The sequence below is a fragment of the Leptosomus discolor genome, chromosome 6, assembly GCF_034619465.1.
Source record: "Leptosomus discolor isolate bLepDis1 chromosome 6, bLepDis1.hap2, whole genome shotgun sequence".
Taxonomy (NCBI): Eukaryota; Metazoa; Chordata; class Aves; order Leptosomiformes; family Leptosomidae; genus Leptosomus; species Leptosomus discolor.
In genome coordinates, this window is record NC_141396.1 from 38,288,840 (window position 1) to 38,310,265 (window position 21,426).

General features: G+C 42.0%; 1 protein-coding gene across 3 annotated transcripts in view; it reads left to right on the plus strand.

The window, feature by feature from the left end:
• The window catches only part of MCU (mitochondrial calcium uniporter), a 97,076-nt gene that overhangs the window by 64,006 nt on the left and 11,644 nt on the right, over window positions 1–21,426 (plus strand). For all 3 annotated transcript variants that reach the window (XM_086466325.1, XM_086466327.1, XM_086466326.1), the window contains one exon: window positions 20,180–20,249. In XM_086466325.1, the coding sequence (XP_086322451.1) occupies window positions 20,180–20,249 (70 nt within the window). The remainder of the gene's footprint in view (window positions 1–20,179; window positions 20,250–21,426) is intronic.

Below are 21,426 nucleotides of genomic sequence, written 5' to 3' on the forward strand. Positions count from 1 at the left end.
TTGCATTGATCTAGCATCCACTGAAGCATCAAAATGACAGCATCCATTTGAGGGGAAAGCGGACCAAAAAGAACTTATATTTGAGGATTGTAAATTGTCTCTTCCACAAATCTTTTTTTTTTTTTTTTTACTGGCAATATTAGAAAAGCAGTTCCTTTTAATCTTATCCTGATGACTCATCTACTCTATGATAGTGTAAGGCTATCTAATAACAGAAGTTATATACTATGCTTTTTAGCAATAGAACTGTTTTAGAAAGTTTGTCCCTGCAGTTTGTCCTGCTTAACACAGAAATTGCTTCCTCCCATGCAATGCATATGCCCTGTGCAACAGCCTGAGGGACTGTGCCCCAAGGAGTGTCTCGTGTAGAGGTTAAACCTAAATCATATAGAACAGAATACATAAATATTGGAGGGTTTGACTTAAGTAATAGTACTATCCTGGCAGTGTACCCTTGTACAGTGGGTAGTAGGATGGCTAAGGGTGAATGAGGAGTTTGGTGTAATAAAGCAAGAGCTGGTAGCACTGAGAATTCACCCATAGTGTGAAACGGAAGTTTATTTCACAGGGAGCAAGGTAGAAATAAAAATGATGACTTGGAGCTGGATAGCATTTTTTGACCTGTTACTTCCCAGTTTCTGAGTTGGACAATCTATTAGTGCTTGATGTCTGTGTCAAATCCTTCCTAAAGAAGAATGAAGTTTATTGACTGGAGGAAGAACACTTTCTATGTGCAGGTACATGGGTAAATCACTTGCTTTTTACCGGAGTTACCTCTCTTGGTTCTTTCCTACATGAAATCTTTAATTTGAAAGAACCTAGTGAGCAGCTGAAGTGCTGTGCAAACAGAGGGTTGTAGAGACCAAGGCAGTGACCACTTGAGAAATGACACGGTTAGATTACACTCATTAGTTACTTTAAATAAGAAAAAACCTGTTTTCAATTTGGAGATCACACTTCAGTGGCTCCTTATGCAGGAGGATAAAGAGTGTGAGTATGTGCATTCACACTCATGTGCCTGTGTTAAGGAACTGTTCTGCAGTGTCTATTTTATCATTTCTCCATTTTTGGCAAGTCCTTGAAAGTAGTTTTATGATTAATCGAGCTGTTGATGTACATCACAAAGCAGTGATCTCATGGATAAACTTGCTTAGAAAGTACTTTCTCAACTATTGTAGTGAATTTAGTCAAGCATGAAACACTTCAATTTTTTTTCTTGTTTCTGTGCCAGAAATATTTTAACTGCATTAAATATACTTGGATATCTTTGTATGAGCCAGTGATAACTTTTCTTATGTCTGTGAGCCAAGAAGCTAATGAAGGTTGCACAGTTCAGTAAAATATTTTTCTCATCCTTGCTGCTGTAAGGAAATGGTTGTGGAAGTTTCCCTGGATTGTAATAAAGAGCAATGAGCAGTTGAATGACAGGAGGCAAGGACACCCGAAGAGGGTGGACATCAGGAAAGCCTGTCAAGAGCACCACACTGTGTGCAATAATGGGGTTTGGTGATTTGCTGTGGGGTGTACTGGGCTGATAACAACCTAGTGCAGTCCAGATGACTGGAAACTTGGGTTTTGTAGGTCAAAGTAGGTTTGTAGGTTTCCTTCCTCCAGTAGATTTGACTTGTTCTAAATGTTAAAATACTGTATGGCTGATATCTGGAAAGAGGAAAAACTTAACATGAATAAAATAACTCAAGGTTTTCCCTTGCTGAGCATGTGCAAATGTGCTAGTGAAAAATAAATGCTGAAGCTGCTTATTTGTCATCTGTTGTCTGCTCCCAAAGGATGGGTCCGAGGTTCAATTGCTGCACTCTTTCCAGCATTCGAGCTGTGTGCTCCGTGCAAGAGGATGGGGGTGACATTTCCACATCTTTTTGTGACCTGTTAAAAAGCCCTGAAATGAGGTGTGCCACGGGTCAAATGAATATTTTCAGTGCTATATAGAAACAGGTTTCAACCTGACATTTAGTAACTGATTTCATTTTGAGTTCAATTTTCATCCTCGTCTCTCTTATTTTGTGCTAGTGGGTCTGATGTTGTGGATCTGCTTCCTTCCACACGCTTCACCACCATGAACTTGCTCCTGGAGAACTGCAGCTGAGCCACCATTTCTGATGTAGCAGTATGGAAATTTTTTTTTCCACTGTTTTATTCTCCCAACAGCTTTAAAAAAAACCCAAACAAACAAATTCCTACAAGCCCAAAATGAAGTGCCTGAGCCTTTTGCTTCAAAGCAACTTAATATTTCTGCATACAAATAACCCCTCTTCCTCTTCTGTTGTCTTTCTCTTCCAGGAATGCAGAATTTGTTTTCCCTGTGCAATGTAATTGAGCTCTTAAATACATTATTCTGTAAACTAGTGCTAGCAGAGGCATGTTTCACTCAAATTTTAAGCTAAAACTGGTAGTCTTTGACAGAGGTTTTCGCTTTGCCACTAACGCTGTAGCTCTTGACCAGTTGTGCAGTTATAAAGATGAAACTTTAGCTTTTTTGTTTCTCCCTGTCTGAATAAAGCAGTGCTTATGTTAGTACAGGGTATTGTGAACTGTGTTTTGAGGATGCTGAGGTCAGAAGTGTGGGTGGGGGAAGCTGGTGAACAGGGCAAGGGCAGCCTCTCTTGTACATGAGAAGTGCTAGATGGCTGGTGACAGCTGATGAAACAGCTGCAAATGTAACGTATGAGGTTGCCTAATATGTGGTATAACCCAACTGTGTATCACTTCTTGTATTTTAGATTTGCTCTGAAAAGATATTACGAATAAATCCGGATGACAGTGTTTTATTAGGTTCAAAACTTGCTCGCTCACTGCCTTTCAAAGATGGTTATGTCGTTGGGTTTAAGGACTCAACTGGGGTGTTGCGATGCAATGGAAATGCTCTGTAAAGATTATTGCTTTCAGCTAGCTTTGGCTACAGAGAGCTTGTGGAAATATTCAGGGTGACAACAGAGCTGGTGCTTGTAGGAACTGACCCCCTTCCACTGTGCTGCCTGTACCGGATAGACACGTACAGGTGCTTTGAAAGTGCTTGTCACTGTTCTATTGTGTGCTGAAATGGGTTACTGATCTGAAAGTCTAGTTACCCTCCACTTTATGTGGGTTGCTAGTGGGCCTGTTGTTCAGAACTGCAGTATGACTGTAGCTTTAGACACCTCTTGTGTCAGGCATGGATGCCACATGAACTGTGAATATTTGTTTCCTTTGTACTGAAGCCCTTGCTGCTTGTCTGCAAGCTGTCTGTAAAAAAAAACAAAAAAAGAGAAAGTACTGGAAAATTACAATCTGAAGTATATATGAACTGTTTGAGTAAAATCTCCCTTGTCCTGTATACGTGCATGACTTGTATCAGTTGCTTGCTATGTGCAGTAAAGTGAATGGTATTCTTAAAGGGAAAAAAATCAGGAGTATGAATGCATTGGTTCAGATAAACTTATAGTAAAAGAGTTCTCTTGCTCATCTTTGGACTTTTTTTTTTGTTTTGGTGTATTAATGTTTATAATGCTTTGGAGTTACTTGAAGCCCTAATTTTTCTTTCATAATTTAAAAAAAAAAAAAAAAAAAATCTCTGCTCTTTCAGCTTGTGGCGTGTCCTACAAAGTTGTTGATGTTTTAGTGGCATGGATATCTATGAGTTGCCCTAATAGTACTGTCTTTAATAGCTCATGAATTTGCTGTTCATCTGGTTCTTGTTGATAGCCATTAAAGCTGCTACCAGGTGATGGCTGCAGAAATGATGGTGGTAGAAGCTTGAAACCCTACCGCTGTCTTGCAGAACGCTGTTGTAACTACACAAATCATATGTGCTGTCAGAAACGGTTTTAAAATAATCCAGTTGACTTTGTGTGTTTTCTCCTATTTGTGCAGTTCGTTCCATGGCTGTAGTGGCAGCTTCTAATATGGCCACAGTGACTTCTAAAGAGACAGTCTAACCCCCTGCCCTGTGCAGTGCCAGTAACTGTACTTGGCTGACATGTTGAGGCAAATAGCTGCTGCAATGATCAGCAAAGCACTGACAGTCTGTGCTGTATTTCAAGGTCAGGTCAGTAAAGCAGACCCTTAAAAACCCATCTGGAATTTGATTTGGTTCCCCAGCTGTGCCAGGTTAGCTGCTTTCTCCATGGCCCAGGACTGTAAACTCTACTATTATGGCAAAAAAGTGGGGGGAAAAGGATTCCCCGGATTGGCTTGCAATAGACCTTGGAAGGGTGGATTTGTTTGTTTTGTTTTGTTTTGTTTTTTTTTTGCAATGTCATAAAATAGTATAAGAAGCATTCATTGTGTTAATACTTAAGTGATTTCTATCATATGAGATTCCTTTTAAGGGATATGGAATATCTTTGCTTGGTCTCTGTATCAGACCTCTGTTGTTCTCAGGTTCCTCTCATAGGAGAGGAGAAGAAAAGGTGCCAGTCACCCAACTGGCTGTGTGAAATGTACCTTCTGTGAAGAGCAAACACTGACACTACTTTAAAGCCTGTGTTATTATCTCATCCTTCACTACAAGCAAGGTCTTTGCTTTTTCTTGTTGTTCCCAAGGCCCAGACAAAGCCAGTTACTGCACAGAAGGCAGCTAATCATGGACACTTGTCTGCTTGAGTGAACTTATGTTTCCAGGTTTTCTCATGGTCCACAGTTTAAAAGAAACTTTGTGTCACTCTGGCAGTTGGTAAAGACAGAAAGCTGTTCAGCCCTGCTGCTGTACAGACACTGCACAGGCGTAGGTGTTCAGGTGTATGTTTGTGTAGCCTTGGTTTCCACTGTCAGCCAAGAAATTCACAGGCCCATCTTTCATTGATATGGAGTCTTGCATGTCTGCTCTTCCTGTATAGCATCAGACCTAGGTCACAACATATGCAGTGAGAATCAAACCAAATAACTAGGTGAAATTTTACATAGGACAAAGTAGACATAAATTTTGAGGAAGCTCAGCTGAGCAAACAGGATCTGACTGAAAGAAGATACAGCTCAGAAATAACACTGTATTTTTCAGGTGTTTTTTGGTCATGGGCTGGACTGCAAAATGCCTGCTGTTGTGTTTTTAATTCCACTGCTAAAAAATCTGGACTTTGTAACTGTGTTTCATTCTTACATCAACAAAGAAGAAAGACTTAGTGGTTCAGAGTCAAGGTGTGGAGGGGACGAGTTGCTGAAGCAGCTGCTAAGCAAGTAGTTGGCAAAGTCAGTAGCTGCTGCTGCCTAAGGCTTTGGTGTCACCAACTTGCACAGTGATTCCTCTGTGCAAATTTGTATTTTGGACAGAACATTTTCCTATGAGGAGAAAACAGCTGTTTTGAATTTGCCTGTTTGTGACTTCTGGATGTTCTGACAATCAATTTGGGCCCAGTGACTTGTTAAATGATTTGTTACTGCTTGCTACTTATTTTAATATCCTTGAAGGAATTACCAGGTGGAATAGGTAGAAAAACACACCCGTCATAGAACTTAGCCAGTTGTCATGTGGTTTTTGAAATAACCTTCTCGCTAGACCCTGTACTGTCTAATATCATATTCATTTGAATTAGCCTGCTTCCAAGTAGATGTGAGGACAGGAGCCTTTTTCAGGTAGCAGCAAATAACTGAACATGCTACATTTTCTCCTAATGTGATAAACATGTAGAACAGCATTTCACAGTTGGAGCTGATGGGCTTTAAATACCCTTTGCTAGAACATGTCACAGGAAGTCTCAGACTTCAGAGTTGTAAAAATGGAGTAGAAAGGGTCTTTGCACAGTTGGTGCTCAAGTACAGAAGACTGATGGTCTTCCACTTGGCTGTTACAACTTAGATGTGCAGTAGTGCAGCTAAAGTTACCCAGTGGTGGTTCCAATATCTAGCTGTCATGTTGTCTTTCACAGGTGACCTTGGATGCAGGATGCCAAGCAGGTTGGACTGAAGTTATGGCTGCTTGTCTTGCCGCTGTTGTTAATGATAAAGCATATATGGTTCCCCAAGCAGTGCTTTAACAGCTGTATTCATTTGCTTATGCAATCAAAGAATCAGTGGTGGTTGTTTCTCTGGAGTCCTGTCATCCTGTTGTGTGTGTCCCCTCCAAAATTGAGCATTGCGCTGTCAGATGGAAAAGATACCACATGTCAGCTAATGATTTGCTTAATAGCACACTTAAGCACCAGTGCAATCAATCTAGTGACAGAGTTAAAATTATCTCCGGATTACATTGAGAATCAAAGGAATCCTGGCTCATGGGGGGAGGAGGGAAGCAGGGAAAGAAATCACATTTAAATGCAATTCTAGGAAGGTTTGGAGCATAAAAGGAAGTTCATGTCACCCTGTTAAGGTGAGCCTGACACTTGTGTGGGTTACTTCTAGCCAGATCAGAATGAGCATTTTAAGCCTCTTGCTGGGCTGAAAATAGTGTGGGAAAGCTTATTGAAATCTGGTTTGGGCTATGCAGGCTTTCTTTCTGTTTAACTTTTCTAACTTCCGTTTATACAAAGTCCGTGAGTACTTGTTTTTCTTACCTAGAAATAAGCCAACTGCCTAAACTAGCAAGTGTCAGAGGTGTTAATTCTCATGTTCAGTTATTTTAAATGTGGGGTACTAGGGAAGTCATACAGCACCTCACTGTAAATCTCCCAGTACCCCAAATGTTAACAAGGTGGACCTCTACAAAGGTGCAGGGGCTTGTTTGTGACTTGGCAGCGTGGAGGTGGCTGTGAAAGAAGTGTTGCCAGGGGCAGCTAATACCCTTGTCCCAGTACGCAGCTAGGGAGCGTGAAGCCGATGACATCAGTAATGTGAATTGGTGAAGTGCCAGCACCACAGCATGAAGTTGAGTTGGCTTTGCATGCTTGTGGCTTTCAGCCAGCAGGGACGAGGTGTGCTTTAACTTACTAATGTGATTTCAGGGGGGATTCAGGGGGTTTAAACATCATAGGAGCTGCCTCTGTCCAGGGAAATTACATATGGATCTGACACTTTGGTACAGAGGAGCGATTTGGACAGAATGCTTTCCTAGCCATCTTGCTACTTTGGTGAAACCAGGTATTCAGTCTTCCTTAGACAAGACTTTTTGTCTGGAAGATGCAGAATCCAAACCAGGAGTTTCAAAGTAACTGAGTTAATAATATATGTGTGTGGGAAAACTCCCTCTCCCAGAAGTCCCCTCAACTCCTATATGCTTTCCTACAGACTTGTTAATAGGTTTTCCCACCGGCCTCCGAAACCAAAAGGGTGGTGGTTGTTCAGTGGTCTTGGAGATGATGCTTTTCTGACTTTTTCAGTGGTCTGGAGGATGAAGGTTTTGGCAAGCCTTTGGTAATCCAGAGAGTCATGGTGTCAAACTCATTAACTTGAATGCTCTAAATTTAAATCCGTCTTTACTTTCTGCAATAGGCAAGGAAGAAGGCAAGGAGAGCAGCAGTTATTGCTGATCAGACTTATTACTGTGTAATGTTGTTCTACTGAACTTGCTTCTTTGTTATTAAGTATGTTTCATATGTTAATAACAAAATGCGCCTACCATGAGAAACAGAACAGGTCTCACTTACAAATGTTTCCAAACCAATGACCACTAACAGACTACATTCTAGCCTGTAAAACTTACTGTGTTGCTTTGTTATGGTTGTTAATGAAAAAGTCAAAATACTGTGTTTTGTGAAGTACATGATGGTAGCAGCCCCCTGGTGTAAGTAGAGGCTTGTAACAACTTGCAGTTGGTGATGGTCTCATTCAGAAAGGCTGGAACAGGCCATAATTACGTGCAATGTAGAGATCACTCTTTTGCCTTTTTAAATTGAAATACACTTGCTTGCTGTGGGAGAGAGCAAGGTGAAACAATTTTTTGTTTGCTCTACAACTTCCTTATTGATAACAGTGCAAGGTTATTCCAAGTGCCACTGCAGAAATCATGCTTGTCTGTGGACAAACAATCTCTTTTTGTCATCTGTGTGGAGATGTACTCTATCTGAGTGGATTTGCTGTGTTTTTGTATTCCTGAAATGGTACAGTTGGTGCAGTGTCCTGCTCTGCCATGCAGCATCATAGCAGGGCCATGACCTGTGTTCCTTGTCTTGCTAGCTACTTCTTTTCAAGCCATGCTTTGTGCATGCTTTTTGTTTCTATCATGGCTGGTTTCCCTCAGAAATTAGTGATCTTTGATATTTAATCTGGACTTGATGTAAGCGTTATTGGTTTGTGTGTCTGAAACAATGGTCTGCTTTCCCACAATTTTGGGGGTTTTTTGCACCTAGAGCTCTTTTATGGGATTACCTAGTATTCAGCTGGACAGCTGTTGCTTATATTGCTTACAGTGAGCTATTTTAGTGCTTAATGCTTTCTCAGTGGCTAATGTGTTTTCACTGCTGTGCTGGGAAAGCTGGAAGTTTGCATGCTATCTGAATCAGTTCAAGAGTGCTATCGGGGGACTTGGTCTCTGCAAATATAAACTATTTGATTGGAAGTGTCTGGGCCTCATACCTGAACTCTTAACTAGTAATGCCTTACTGCTTTTTGTCTTGTTTTAATAATAAGCTTTGTCTATACTAAAATAAAAATAAAATACTGTGAAAAGAGGAATCTGCTTTCAATGTCTCTGAGAATATTTCTGGACATGCAAGCTTTTAGCAGATACAGTTGGAAATAATTGTGACTAGCAGCTGTGACAGCTAATTGTGGTTTACTTACAAGTTGTTTTAATCCAGTTCACCCATTAGCAAAGTAGCGTAAGCAGGCAGGGATGAAAGAAACGGTTTGTAATGGAGTCCTAACCCTGAACGATACATCTGGATCTTCCAAGTTTGTTGTCACGTATTTTGGAGACGATTGCAAGCTGTACCTTGGTGCAAGTACAAGACTGCAGAACTGTGAATCCAGCAGATTTCACAAGCTTTGAAAACAAGGCAGAGTCTTACCAGTATGTCAGCTGTGCAAACTTGCTGTCTCCATTGTTTGTTCACTCAATATGGCTAAAATAAGACTACAGCAACACTCAGATGGAAACTCCAATGTGCTTTAAGATGATGGCCTCTTAAAGTGGGAAGTGGCCGCAGTGTATAGGACTCTAGCTTTTCTCGTAAAGGAATGACTTACTGGTCCTGGTGAAGGTCTTGATAAATCTTGTGGTGTGCTTAGCCTGTTCTTGTTTGCACACATGAAGTCCCTGCAATGCAGACAGCATGGCCGAGTACAAGTGTAACTTCAGTGCTGTGGCTGTTCTGTAACAACTTGCTTGCACAACCTGGGAGGCTGTGGGGGGATATTTTTCAGCTCTTCACTCTGACAACAAGGCAGGGGGTGAAGTTGTTGGAAGAAGGTGTATGTATCTGGGACATTGACGGGGCTTTTACCCAACTTGTATTAGCATGGGCTGCGGACATGTGTGTAAGGTGGTACAGTTGTGTGGTGGCAGATGGGGGCTCTCTAGTCTCTTAAGACTATCCATACAGAGGAGAAGAAATCTGGAGTTTAAGGTTGAAAGAACTTTAAGTAATAATTAGCATTGGATCAAAGGAAAAGTCCTCGTTCCCAGGCCTATTTACTGCAGTGAAAAAGCCTTAAAAATGTTCTTGGAAAGAAAGTATGGAGACTATCCCATTCTGCATAGGCTCCTTGCTTTGGATTGAAAGCATATGTTTTGAAGTCCTTACCTTGATGCCTGTCCCTTCATGGTTTTTCCACGGAGGATTCTTTGCTGTTTCATGTGTATATTTAATTTTCCTGAGAAGAATGATTCAATTTTCATTAATTGAGACTGTCAATGAAAACAAAACCTGTCAATGTGTCTCTGACAGCTTGTATAATTCAGAGCCAAATTGTAAACGGCTGCCTTTCAGGCCACTGAACACCTATCACAATATGTTAAACACAGTTTAATGGATTTGGAAAAGCTTTAAGGAAGTGACCTACCCAAAGATCTCCCATTACTTTCCATTCCAAATCCCCCTCTCCCAGTGCTATTGATTCTTAAATCATCTTAATGACTAGAAAAATTGTCATTTTTCTAGTTTGTTTCTGAGGCTTCTCAGTCTCTTAATATGAATTAAGCCTTAGTGTTCATATTGGAAAAAAGCGTGAACTGCAAATCCTTTGCAGCATGCATGTCTCTGTGTGGTTTACAGATTATAATTGGGCAAGTAGTTCAAATTGGCTTTTCAGGACTGGCTGTTGAAAACTGATTTGTTTTGTGTTGGTTCTTCCTTGTGTCTTATTCTTTGGGTGAAGCTGCAACAGTTCCTGTGGGAAAAATTTTTAGATAGTTGGAGGTGTAAACACAGTAAATGTTATGTTCTGGATTTTTAAAACAAAAGAAAAATACTTGAGCTGAATCAGAGAAATTTCAATTAAAATCCTGCTAAAACAACCCTTGTGATCTAGATGATACAGAATTAGTAGAAAATGGTATTTTAATACCAAAACAGAACCAAATGTTTGCGAACTCCTTTCGTAATGTTCCCCTATAATCCTGGTTTGTTACGTTTACTGGCAGTGGATAACTTGACGGTCATTGAAAATGTAGGAAAATTTTTGGTCTGTTTTTCTTTAAGGTTCTTAACTACTGATTTAACTTGGATGCACTGACTTAATTAATCATTATATAAACTGAAGGTGTGCCCATAAGCCCAGTTTCAACTAGTTTCCCTAAGATAAAGAAGGGAGGTCCAGGAAGTGACAGAATTAATTGGTGCTGATGAGGGCCTGGCCACAGGCTCTGCGGTGGCACCTAATGAGGAGCAGCAGCCTTTTGTTAGGGCATGCAGCCTCTCGTCCCACCGCGCTCAGCCTGAAGGAGTGATAGACAGGACTGAGCTTGCTCTGAGGATGGCTCTGGCTGTCAGATGAAATGATGAACTTTAGCTTTCCTGAAACTTTGTTTAGCTGTTAGTGTCTCTGTCATGCTTTCGTGCATTTAGGTATAATTATGCTGCTCGGTTTTGTAACACAGTAATTCTGTGTGGGAGATGCTGAAATGAATAGCTTTGATCATGCGAGTGCTACTAGGAGATGCTGTTACAGTCATTCTCTTTATTGATGGGCAATTAAATAAAAATATTTTGATCTCTGGGTCTCTTATCTTCCCAGAGATGATTGATGATGAAGTGGTCAGTGCAGGCACCAGAGTTCCAGTCAGACCCACTTGCTGCCAAGGTTGGGACAGGGGGTTTTGGGGAGCAGTCTTGCAGGTGATAAATGCTTGCCTCTTCCAGAGGAGCAGGACTGAAGGGGCCCTTCTGTGTGCACTCTGGCCATGGTGGAACTGTAACACAACAGGGTTGAGGAGCTTGGGAAATACCGCCAAGTTTGTGTTTCTGAAATCATACGATGAATGCTACAGGGTATGACACGGCTGTTCCTTGTGCTGTACAGAAGGGGTCAACCTCAATTTCCTATCTCCTCCTCTTGCAGAGAGACCAGGTGAGATGTGCCGAGGAAAGCCAAACTGGAAAACCTTCAAAACTGAATTTAATATGCTATTTAAATGTCAGGTTCAAGATATGCATGTTTATGTTCTTGCTGCACTTCATTAGTATGTCAATAAAGATCTGTCTATGCAGAGAGCTGCCTTTCGCTTGTGTTTAACTTCTGCTGAATTGCATTCTCTAGGCACATACCTATGGCATGCCATAGGTGAGCATTGCACCATCTCAGGGTGGAGGTGGGAGGCTGTCCCGTGAAATAGTTAGGTATAAGGTACATCATTAACTAAAGGATATTAGACATTAATGTATAGGGATATTAAGTTTGCATATAAATTTCCTTGATCTGTGGTTTGGTAGGACAATGAAACAATGCTCTTTAATGGCTCTAAAATATTAATAGATTTTTGTTGGAATTTTTTTCATTTTATTCTGTTGCTCTTTGAAGAGCAACTGTTAAGAACAGCTTAGATGTTCTGAGTATGATGCTACTGAGTGTCTCTAGAAATTTAAGTATTATATGTTGAATAAAGACAATATTTGGATGTATGGATGGCCTGCAGTTACCTGCCCTCAGAATGGGGTGTCTGTTTTGTTTATGAAGTGCCTTGTGTTCAGTATGACCTATACGTATAAGCACACTGGATAAAACAGGTTTTTCTGTTGAAGAGGTAAGCTGGTCCTGCGAGGAGCAAGGAGTTGGACTCGATGATCCTTATGGGTCCCTTCAACTTGAGATATTCTATCATATGACAATAACTTGTCAGGGAAAATATGTGATTTAGTAGTCAGAGTTGAACAGTAACAATCCTTACAGCAGATAGTATATCTAGGGAGAAAATGTCAGGCTTCCACCCTTAATCAGATGGAAGATGTTTTCCAGGGCTTCATGATAAGACATGTGGGGGATGAGCAAAAGGATTGATTTCTGCTGTACTGATCAAACCTGGTAGTGAACCGATGCAAGCTGAACGTAGAAAGCAAAGAAGCATGCCAAGTTGAATGTCCTATGCTTTGGTATTTCTCACAGAAGAAACCTGGACAGTGTTAATTGGCCACAAGTGTTTGTAGCCATTTATCAGACCTATGTTTTTTGTCTGAGGACCTGAACTTCTGAATGTAAGAGTATCTGTAAAATTTATCTGGCACTTCTGGGCAATACTCTTAAACTCACCAACTAAGTGCCTCATAAAGGATTCAATCCTAAAGCTAATTGAGTCTCCAAGCTTACCCTGGAAGGCTCATAATCCTAGAGAAGGAACTATTTTTTATCTTTAATGCTTGGACTGACTTGATGCGACTTTGTGGGTACAAAAGAACTGCCTCTTACTGTTTGAGGCACTTCTCCACAAAGACTACTTGCGTTTCTGCTCCACCAGTTCCCTTTTTGGACCAAGCCCAGGTAAGGTTAGATAGAGAGATGAGATTTTTTTTGTGATGATATTTCCTGCAGGGAAATGAGAAGGGAACTGATGGTGTAGGACTGCCTCAGTACTGGGATGTACTGGGTTGCTGTGGCTTGCAGAATGTTGTACCTCTCTATGTTTCAGAGAGTGCAGCTTCTCCAAAGCTGTATGTATGTGGACGCCAACTCCGAAATCTGCAAGAGTCTGCTGTTTCTTTTCAAGAGCTGAAATTGAGGTTCCTTAGTTTCTGAGTTTATTTCCCTGGAAAACGAGTATGAGTTGGCTGCTCCCTAGCACACACGGAAGCAGAAGGAATTTCCTTGCACTTGTGGAAATCTCACTTCATAACTCTGCTTATTGTTTCATTCTTGCTGTTGTGAGTGCCAGGGATGTGTCAGTAAGCTGCTGTTTCCTCACCAGGAATGCAGTATGACAGCAAGGTGGCAAAAGACGGGCAAGAGCTCTTCTTTTAAACTGGCTATAGCGAAGACAGAAGGAATTACCTAATGGGGTTGATAAGTGCTGGAGGAAGAAAAACAAACAAGAAAACAAACAACAAAACAACAGTAAGCTGCCCTGGGGGAATCGCTGAGGGGAATCGGTCTGATTCCTTCTCTCTGATTGTACAGTTTCCAGCTGTAAGTGGCTGAGGGAAGCAAAATCCCTGAAATCAGTGGGATCAGAACTCACTAAATTCCTTAAAGTACTTTTTAAACCAGGGACAGTAGCCCATTTAATTCGAGGAGAGTTACCATCCTTTTTAGTACAGGAAGATTTAAGTAGTGATCTGAAATTAGGGGAAGGAATTCAGCTCATCTTGTCTTTGTGGTCAGGTTTCAAAGCTGACACAGGCTTAAATGTATTGTGGTGGGTTTTTTTTTTTTGGTTTCTGTTTTTCAAGCCTTCAGAATGCAAGGGAGTTAAAATTCTCAGGTTTTTTGAGGGCTGTATTAACGAAGTGGAATTCAAACCATCCTACTTCAGTAAAGCAAAAATATTTTCATAATGAAACCATGATCTGGCATCACAAAGTGCAAGGGAGATGTTTCAGCCCTGCTTTGGTTTCCCTGCTAGAGGTAGGAAGGACTGTGCAAAGTTTGGTTGAAATGAGGGAATGTGGTGGTCTGGTGTACCGTGGATATCAACTGTGTCAAGTAAAGTAGGAATAGTGAAATTCTCTGTAAGCTGTTGACATTTGCAATAAAATTAAGAATATAGACTGAGAAAAGGTTTTGGTTTTGTTTGGGTTTGTGGGGTTTGGGTTTTTTGGGGGGGTTTTGTTTGCTTTTTTTTTTTTTTTTTTTTTTTTGTTGGGGGGGAAAAGTGATGTGGATGCTAGCAGGGGAGGCACCTGTTAAAAGCAGTAGAGACTGCTTGACCAATGTGCTTAACGCGTCTGTTAAACGTTTTCCCTTTCATTACCTCCTCTTCCCTCTTTTGCCCCCAAGAGGCTCTATCAAAGCTATCAAAACCAGTGATGTTCCTGTTATAAGATTCATCGTTGCAGCATCTCCACAGCAGCAGTAATGCCTGGGAGAAAGGCACAATGAGGAATGAGGAGCAGTTGCTTCATCCCTTCTTTTTTTTTTTCCCTTCCTTCCTTTTTAGCAAAGAATTGATCTCCTTCCTCCTACCCCCACCTCTTCCTGGACACTATGGATTACCTGTTTCTTTTTAGGCAGATGGGCAAGGGAAGCAGGATGAGAAGGGAATATTTATAGCTCACCTCCTGTTTATGTTCCTTTCCTATCAGATGTGATGAAGCTCTGTACTAATGATGGAAGAGGAGAAAATTCAGGCAGGAATGAGAAGTGTGGCAAATGAAGACCATTTGCTGATGTGTAGGTCATACAAAGTGCTTACAATTGCAAAGATTAACACTTCCCACATTTTACTGGCATTGCCTTTTTTGTGTCCATCTCCTCAGCCTGATTTTAAAACAAAAAAGAAAAACAAAACCAAAAGAGAAGCAGCATTGCAGTTCAGACAGGTTCTCATTTGCTTGAACTTCATCCACAGAAACATTGCCTTATGGAGGAAGCAGGTGCAAAATGTTCTTTTCGGGTCAAAATCTGACCTTTTGAGTGGGATGTGAGCAAGGGCGTACTGGAAGAGAGAAAGAAATAAGTTCAAGCCAGTAGGATTTAATCAGGCATGTGCTCAGGTCCTGGGAGACAAGCCATATGGTTTAGAAAGGCAGCATTTTGGACTTGTTGGAAACCCGGGGGGAAAATTGTGTTCAGGGGTGTGGGGCTCCTCTGCCTTCGCTGAAGGCGTGTTTCAGGAGCACGCTCCCAGGTACAAGGGCTTTCCCCGCTATGCTCCCCTCTGTCCAAATGTTTGGTGGTTTTGCATGTCATCTTGCTGCAGGGCAGCAAAGCAGCGTGGTGCAAGACCAAGTGCTGTTTTATTATGTACAGAAATACAGAAGCGCAGTGTGTGCCTTGAAGGAAACGTTTCACATAATATTTACTATGCAAACATATCTAGAGGCCATAGCAAAAAGTTGGAGGCCTTCCATATAGGGTTACTGACTTGTGTAACAAATCCCTGGTAAAGCTGGGCTGAATTTCAGAGGAAGATTGAGATTTCCCCCACCCGCCTCTAAAGGGAGGTCCTGAAAGCGGGCCAGGGTGTCCATATGTCTTGGAAGAACAGAGGTAGTGAAGAAGGGGGTGAGAGATGCAGGCAGAGATCTCTAATTGTCCTGTTTTATCTCTTCGGAGGTTTCTGAGGAAGCCAAGGAGGATGCTGAAGAAGGCATCCAAAACTAGCAGGGCTGTGCCTGGGCACTGGCAGCAGCAGGATCCCTCTTTGCTGATATTGTGGACATAAGGGCCACCGTCAAGTCTTCCCTCTGTCCCTGTGGTGTCCTCAGGCCTGCGTGAGGGACTGCTGTAGGTGTCCTTCGTGTTGGAGGACTGGAAAGGTCCCGTCTGGGCTCAGCGCCCTGCATTGGTTCGTGTGTAAAAGGACTTTATTTGCAAGCTTGGCTTCAATAGTTGCTGTATTGGGTGTTCAGGGGCTGGAGGGCTCTGCAGGGAGAGGCTGGAGCTGCCTTAGGCTGGTTCTGGCCAGTTCCGGGCAGGTTTGGGCGGCCCCTGGCAAGGCACAGTCTGGCCCCACAACTGGGGAATCTGAGGTAAGATGTGAAAAATGCTGGGAAAAGGAGAGGAATGAGGAAAAAAGTGTGAGGAGCAGCCCTGCAAGGGGGAGGAGGAGGAGCGTGAGGACCAGCACTGAGGCAGGAAGAGAGGTGCACCAAGTGCTGGGGCAGAGACTCCCCTGCCACCTGCGCTCAAAGTGAGTCTTCCATGGGTTGCAGCATGGATGCTTCCAGAAGGAACCTGTGTTTCCCCTGCACCCCTTGAGGTGGGGAATGGAGTTGGCAAGGAAGGGGTCAGCTGGATCCTGGAAAAAGGGGTAGTGTGGGGGGAAAGTGTGGTAATTCCTGTCTGTTTCTTGCTATTATCTGCTTGAATTGGTGGTAAATCAACTTTCCTCTGGTCAAGTGTAATGCCAGTGATGGTGACTGGTGAGTGATCTCCCTGCCTTTATCCTGACCCACAAGCTTTTTCATCTTGATCCTCCTGTCCAGTTGAGGAGTGAGAGAGCAGCTGGCTGGGCAGCTGGCCACAGTCAATCCACCACAGCTATATGTTCTTAAACCCAATAGGGGCTTACATATTGGTGCAAAAACATTAGCTGTTTCGCTAAGTTACACATCATATCATAGAGCTTGGACAGCAGATTTCTGGTCAGAACACGGTTTTGCTCTGTCTCTCCTCTGCTTTGCTTTGTGAGGCAGAAGCAAAATGGGAGGACAAAAGGGGACCCAATGACTTGAGAGATCGAAAGGTAATAAGCTGAGTACAGGGACAGAAGTAGTTGGAGCCCTGAAGTGAGGGCAAGATTGATAAATGGAGCTCTTCAGCACCTTTGAGGTGGGTGGTTTGGGTTACTGCGGTTGCTTGGGAAAGCTCGCAGCAATTTTTGTCACCGAGATGCTGGCCAGGAGGTTTTAGGATGCTATTAGAACCAGGAAAGACGTTCAGTTCTTCATGCTGTGGAAGTCAGGATGGAGAGGAAAATAGCTGTTGCTAGTTGGAAAAGGTGAGCTGCTTCATGTCTGACTTAAGCAGCCTCATTTAAAGGAGGCCCTTTATAAATTGTAAAATAGGTGTTGCAGCTGGCACTTGCAAATGTATCTCTTAATTTCTTACTGTGAGTAAAATCTTTTTTACATGGAGGATGCTCTGTTTTTCGCAAAAGGTCTACAGCTTTTGCTGCGCTGATACTCCAGGTAATGAGTTAGCAACATCTTTTACTTGTGTTCTAGATTAAGATAGTCCCCTTTTCCTTGTTTGGGGTGGGTTTTTTTCTGGACAACTTATTTTCTGATTTTAGTTAGGGTTTGGAGACTTGGCATCCCAAAGTGGTTACCATTCTAACATTGATAATTACATAAAACACAGAACAAGCTCTGCCAGATTGCGCCCTCTTTTCCCATCAGAGAGTACTCTCTGGTACCTGAAAGGCTTCTTTTTTTCCAGTAGGGCTTTGATTAAAGTTGTCACCCATGTAGAGTTGAGATAGCTCCTTTAGGACCTGTGGAGATGCTGTTATTTTTACCTTTGGATTGTCTGATACAGACCTTGACAAAGCTGGAGGAAGCATTAGTTTTAGACAAAGGAGTGGGATTTCTTTTTTTCCTCTTGCTCCCTTAATCATTATGGGAGCAAAGCTGCTGCGTAACCCTGAGCTTCTTAACATGCATCTTGCTGCAGATGAGACAGGAAACAAGAATCGAATGGATGTGAAAAGTGAATTCCTGCATATATTCTCCCAAGACCCAGACAGTTGTTCTGGTGCTTAAAGCTTTAGATTTCAGTGGTCTGGCTTCGGTGCTTTTCACACTCCAAATATTGCTTATTTTGGAAATGGTGGACAAGGCTGTCTCAACTGAAAACTGGAGGTAGTAGTTATTCCGTGCTCTGCTGCTGAAGTGGTGAGCTGTTGACTGTTTGTCTGCAGACAAACAATCGTGAGATCTGGTCAGCAAAACTTGAAACAAGCTCCTCTCCTCTGTCCCACACTGCTTCAGTCCCAAGCTTCAGCCTTCTGGCACATTTCTGCATAAAGCTGTTGAACTGCAGGCGTTGAATAAAGGGTTCAAATGCTTCTCCTCATCTCAATTTTGAAACAATGCCTGCCCTTAAAGAATAAAAATGATTGATGATTCCTTAAGCTCTCGCTAACCTTGGATGGCAGACGATGGCGTTTAGGTCTCTGCTGACTTAGAGTTCATTTGTTCTTTTTTTCTTTTCCTCACCAGTAGAGACCGTTTTCTGAGATAAGACATTTCTAACAGCAGTATTGCAAGGCACAGTTCAGAACTGCAGGAGTGACAGATACGTATAGTTTAACCAGCGTCTCTTCCTGGCAGCATACTGCTGTGGGGTTAATGAAACAGAGTTTGTTTAGACCTGAATCAGGGTGAAAGAATTGTCAAAGAGGTTAGACACCTCAGCTTTTTGATGAGTCACCTAGCATGTCCTGTTTTTCAACCTGTTTTGCCTTTCCCCCTGTCCTTGCCTGTATTGTTTGAGGGCAGGAGACTTCTGGAACTAGTTTATACCTGTCAAATACTCATGGCCTTAAGGTAAAGTCTTTGCAGGTGCTAGTTGGTAATATCTTTCAGTTATATAGCTGTTTTGCAAACGGGATAATGCTGGGTTTAGCGGGTTTTAGGATTTTCTGAAAACTGCTACTAAATTTTTGGGCTGCTGTGCAAATCTGGTAGAAAGGCAGGCTCTTCATGTGCAGTATTTCCAAAACAGATTATTAATGCCATGTGAAAGGGAAGAGTAAAGCAGTGAAAAGCATGTATTTAAAAGTGTCAGCTCTGCCGTGGAGTTGGGTAACAGTGCTTTGTGGTAGTGCTGTCTGACAGGAGGTTTTGTATCTCACCGTATAAATTCCGCTTGCTTACTCTTGTATCTGGTCTGATAGTTTTGGAAGGATTGACATTGAAGTAGCTGGTTTCAAATAGGACAAGGCCTTTTAAACTTCTTCTAGAGGCTTCTCCTCCATAAGTGAAATTTGGTTCTGAAAACCAGCTTACATGTGGTGTGGCTTCTGACTTTTTTCAGAGAGTAAGAGCTAAGCCAAGACAGCAGAGCTTGATTTGTCCAGGATGTAAGGCTGTATCTGTGTGTTGCTTGGGTGTTCCTGAGTTTTAAACTTGTTTTTCTTCAGGTGAGGGTTTTTTGGTTGCTCAGCAGTAGCACATGGGTGTTCGTCAGTCTAGAAGACTTGCTGTTTTTCAAATGTAAAAAGGCAAATTTACCCCTTGGTTCCTAACACATAGATAGGGGGGTTTTTAAACATTACTTTTGCCAAAGCGTGAAACTTCCCCCTTAAGTTCAGTTACAGCTGTTTAATGCCCAGTTCTTCTTTCCTGTTAGCTGCCTGTTTGACTCAACTGTGGGAAGCTGAATTGCAATTGCAAGGAGGAAAACTGAAAATTACTTGACTGATTTTCATTGTCAAGACTGAGAAAAATAGAGTGTAAATGAATTTCCAGAGCCATTAATGCACTGGCCACCTGGGCCATAGGTCCTGCTTTCAAGAAAGACTACTGTAGTTGAAACTATTGATTTGCATGACAGGCTTCAGAAGAAAAGTGAAGTAGCAGATAAAGCTATTTTAAGTAGATTATTGAAAGCAACCTGGAGGTCTGGACAACTTGGCAGAAAAATGATCAACAGCGTGGGGTTTGTTTGCGAACTTCTAGTAGAAATTTACTTTAAAAAACAAGGCCTACCTGTGATATACCTTTAAGGAAATGCAAGTTTGGTAGCTGCATTTTAGAAATCAAAAACCAAACAAAAATCCCAGACCATAGGAATGCCCATGTTGGACCCCAACTGTTGAAAAGTCTAAGTACTAGTCACTGAAATATATACCATAGACAGGTGAGATCTGGTGTTGTGCCTTATTATTTTTTTTTTTAATTGGGCTTTTTTGTGCTGGAGTTGTAGTTTCACTGTTGGGGGGGGACTAGTATATAGGTAAAATACATTTTACATTAAGGAATAAGAATCACAGCTGTTCTGTTGAACATTCTCACTTTATGTGCACTGAGAGTGAGGTGGATGGAGGTGAACTTGGCCAAGGGGGGAAGCCCTGCTGGGTGGCAGATGGTAAGAGAAGAGGCTGTTCTGTGTGGGAGCTCCTGGTTTGTGGGTACCCCTGCGGCGGATGGGAGGAAATGCCTAGACCAGGCATTGGGGTAGGTGATGGCGGGAGGGGGGACAGGAGGTGGCACTGGGGTGTGATTCTGCCAGACGAGCAGCACTGAACATTTGTCCTTTTTGCTGTGTTTGTGTTTTCTAGGTGCATCAGAGGCTTTCTCCTTGGCAGACTGTGAGGGTGGTCTATTGCAGTACAGTAGTGCCCTCTGATGGTGAGTATTGACATGGAGAAACTCTTGTCTCATTTTTGACTTTGCTAACTTACATCATGTTCCCTGACCCGTTTTCTGGTTGAGGCTTTTTTGGCTAGGAGGTAATCCACTTTTGAACTAAGGAAGTGACAGAGAACAAAGTCAAATCAAGAAGAATTAAGGAAATGGTCAACTTTTCTAATAACAGCCCTTACAAAACTGGACAGGCTTTATAATGAAAGATGTAATTGCGTGCAACTGTCCAAATTTTTTTTCCAGACTTTTTCCTGATGTAGCTGTGAGGTCTGTGTGGTGCCTACATTTCAGGGAACTGTCTGCCCTGTTTATTTATGTAATTGAAGTCCATTCGTAGCAGCTATTTGTTCAAATGGTTGAAAGCACTGTTTGCTGCACTAAGTTGTGAAGCCAAGGCAATTTTGTTCCTTTACTTAAATTCTGGGACAGTTCAGACATTAAGCTTTTTTTTTATAAGGTTATCATAACTTAAAGCAAAGGAATGCACTGGTGGAACTCTCAAAATCTCAGTATGCCAGAATGCAAAGAGGAAACAAGCAGCTTTGAGATCACTGCCTGCTTAACATCTGCATGCTGTGTGCGAAGACTAGAGCTCTTATGCTGACTGACACAAGCGGTTAGTGAATCCTCTCCCCATTAAGGCTTGTTAATAAAGCCTGAAAGCTAATAAAGTAAAGGACTTCAGTACAATGGCTTCCCCTGCCAGGATAGGTGAGTGTGTGCAAAACCAAAGAGAACGTGACTGAAGGCTTAAGTAAGTAGAAGTGTAGAGGACAAATAAGGTAGAGAGGATAATGTAAGCGTGTAGCTACTTGCCTGCTTTGATTTTTACCTCTCCTCATATTGTGCTTGAATATTTCTCTCGTTATTTCTTCCAATAACTTCACCTTTACCAGTAGTAAATGTTCAACACTGACTTATTTGGCCACACCGGTTTTTTTTAACTGTACTTTGTTTTGGCCTAATATCTTGCTTAAGTTGTCCTTATGCAAGAACAGAGCTCTTTAAAATATTCTAATGACCTGTTATCGGTGCACATATCGTTGAGTCAAAACTTTGTGGTCCTTGGATGAAATTCATACCTCAAAGCAACCTCACGCTTTATGTAGTGTATAAAGCTTTTAAAATCCTCCATGGTCTTACTTAGCAGCATCCCTGGCCA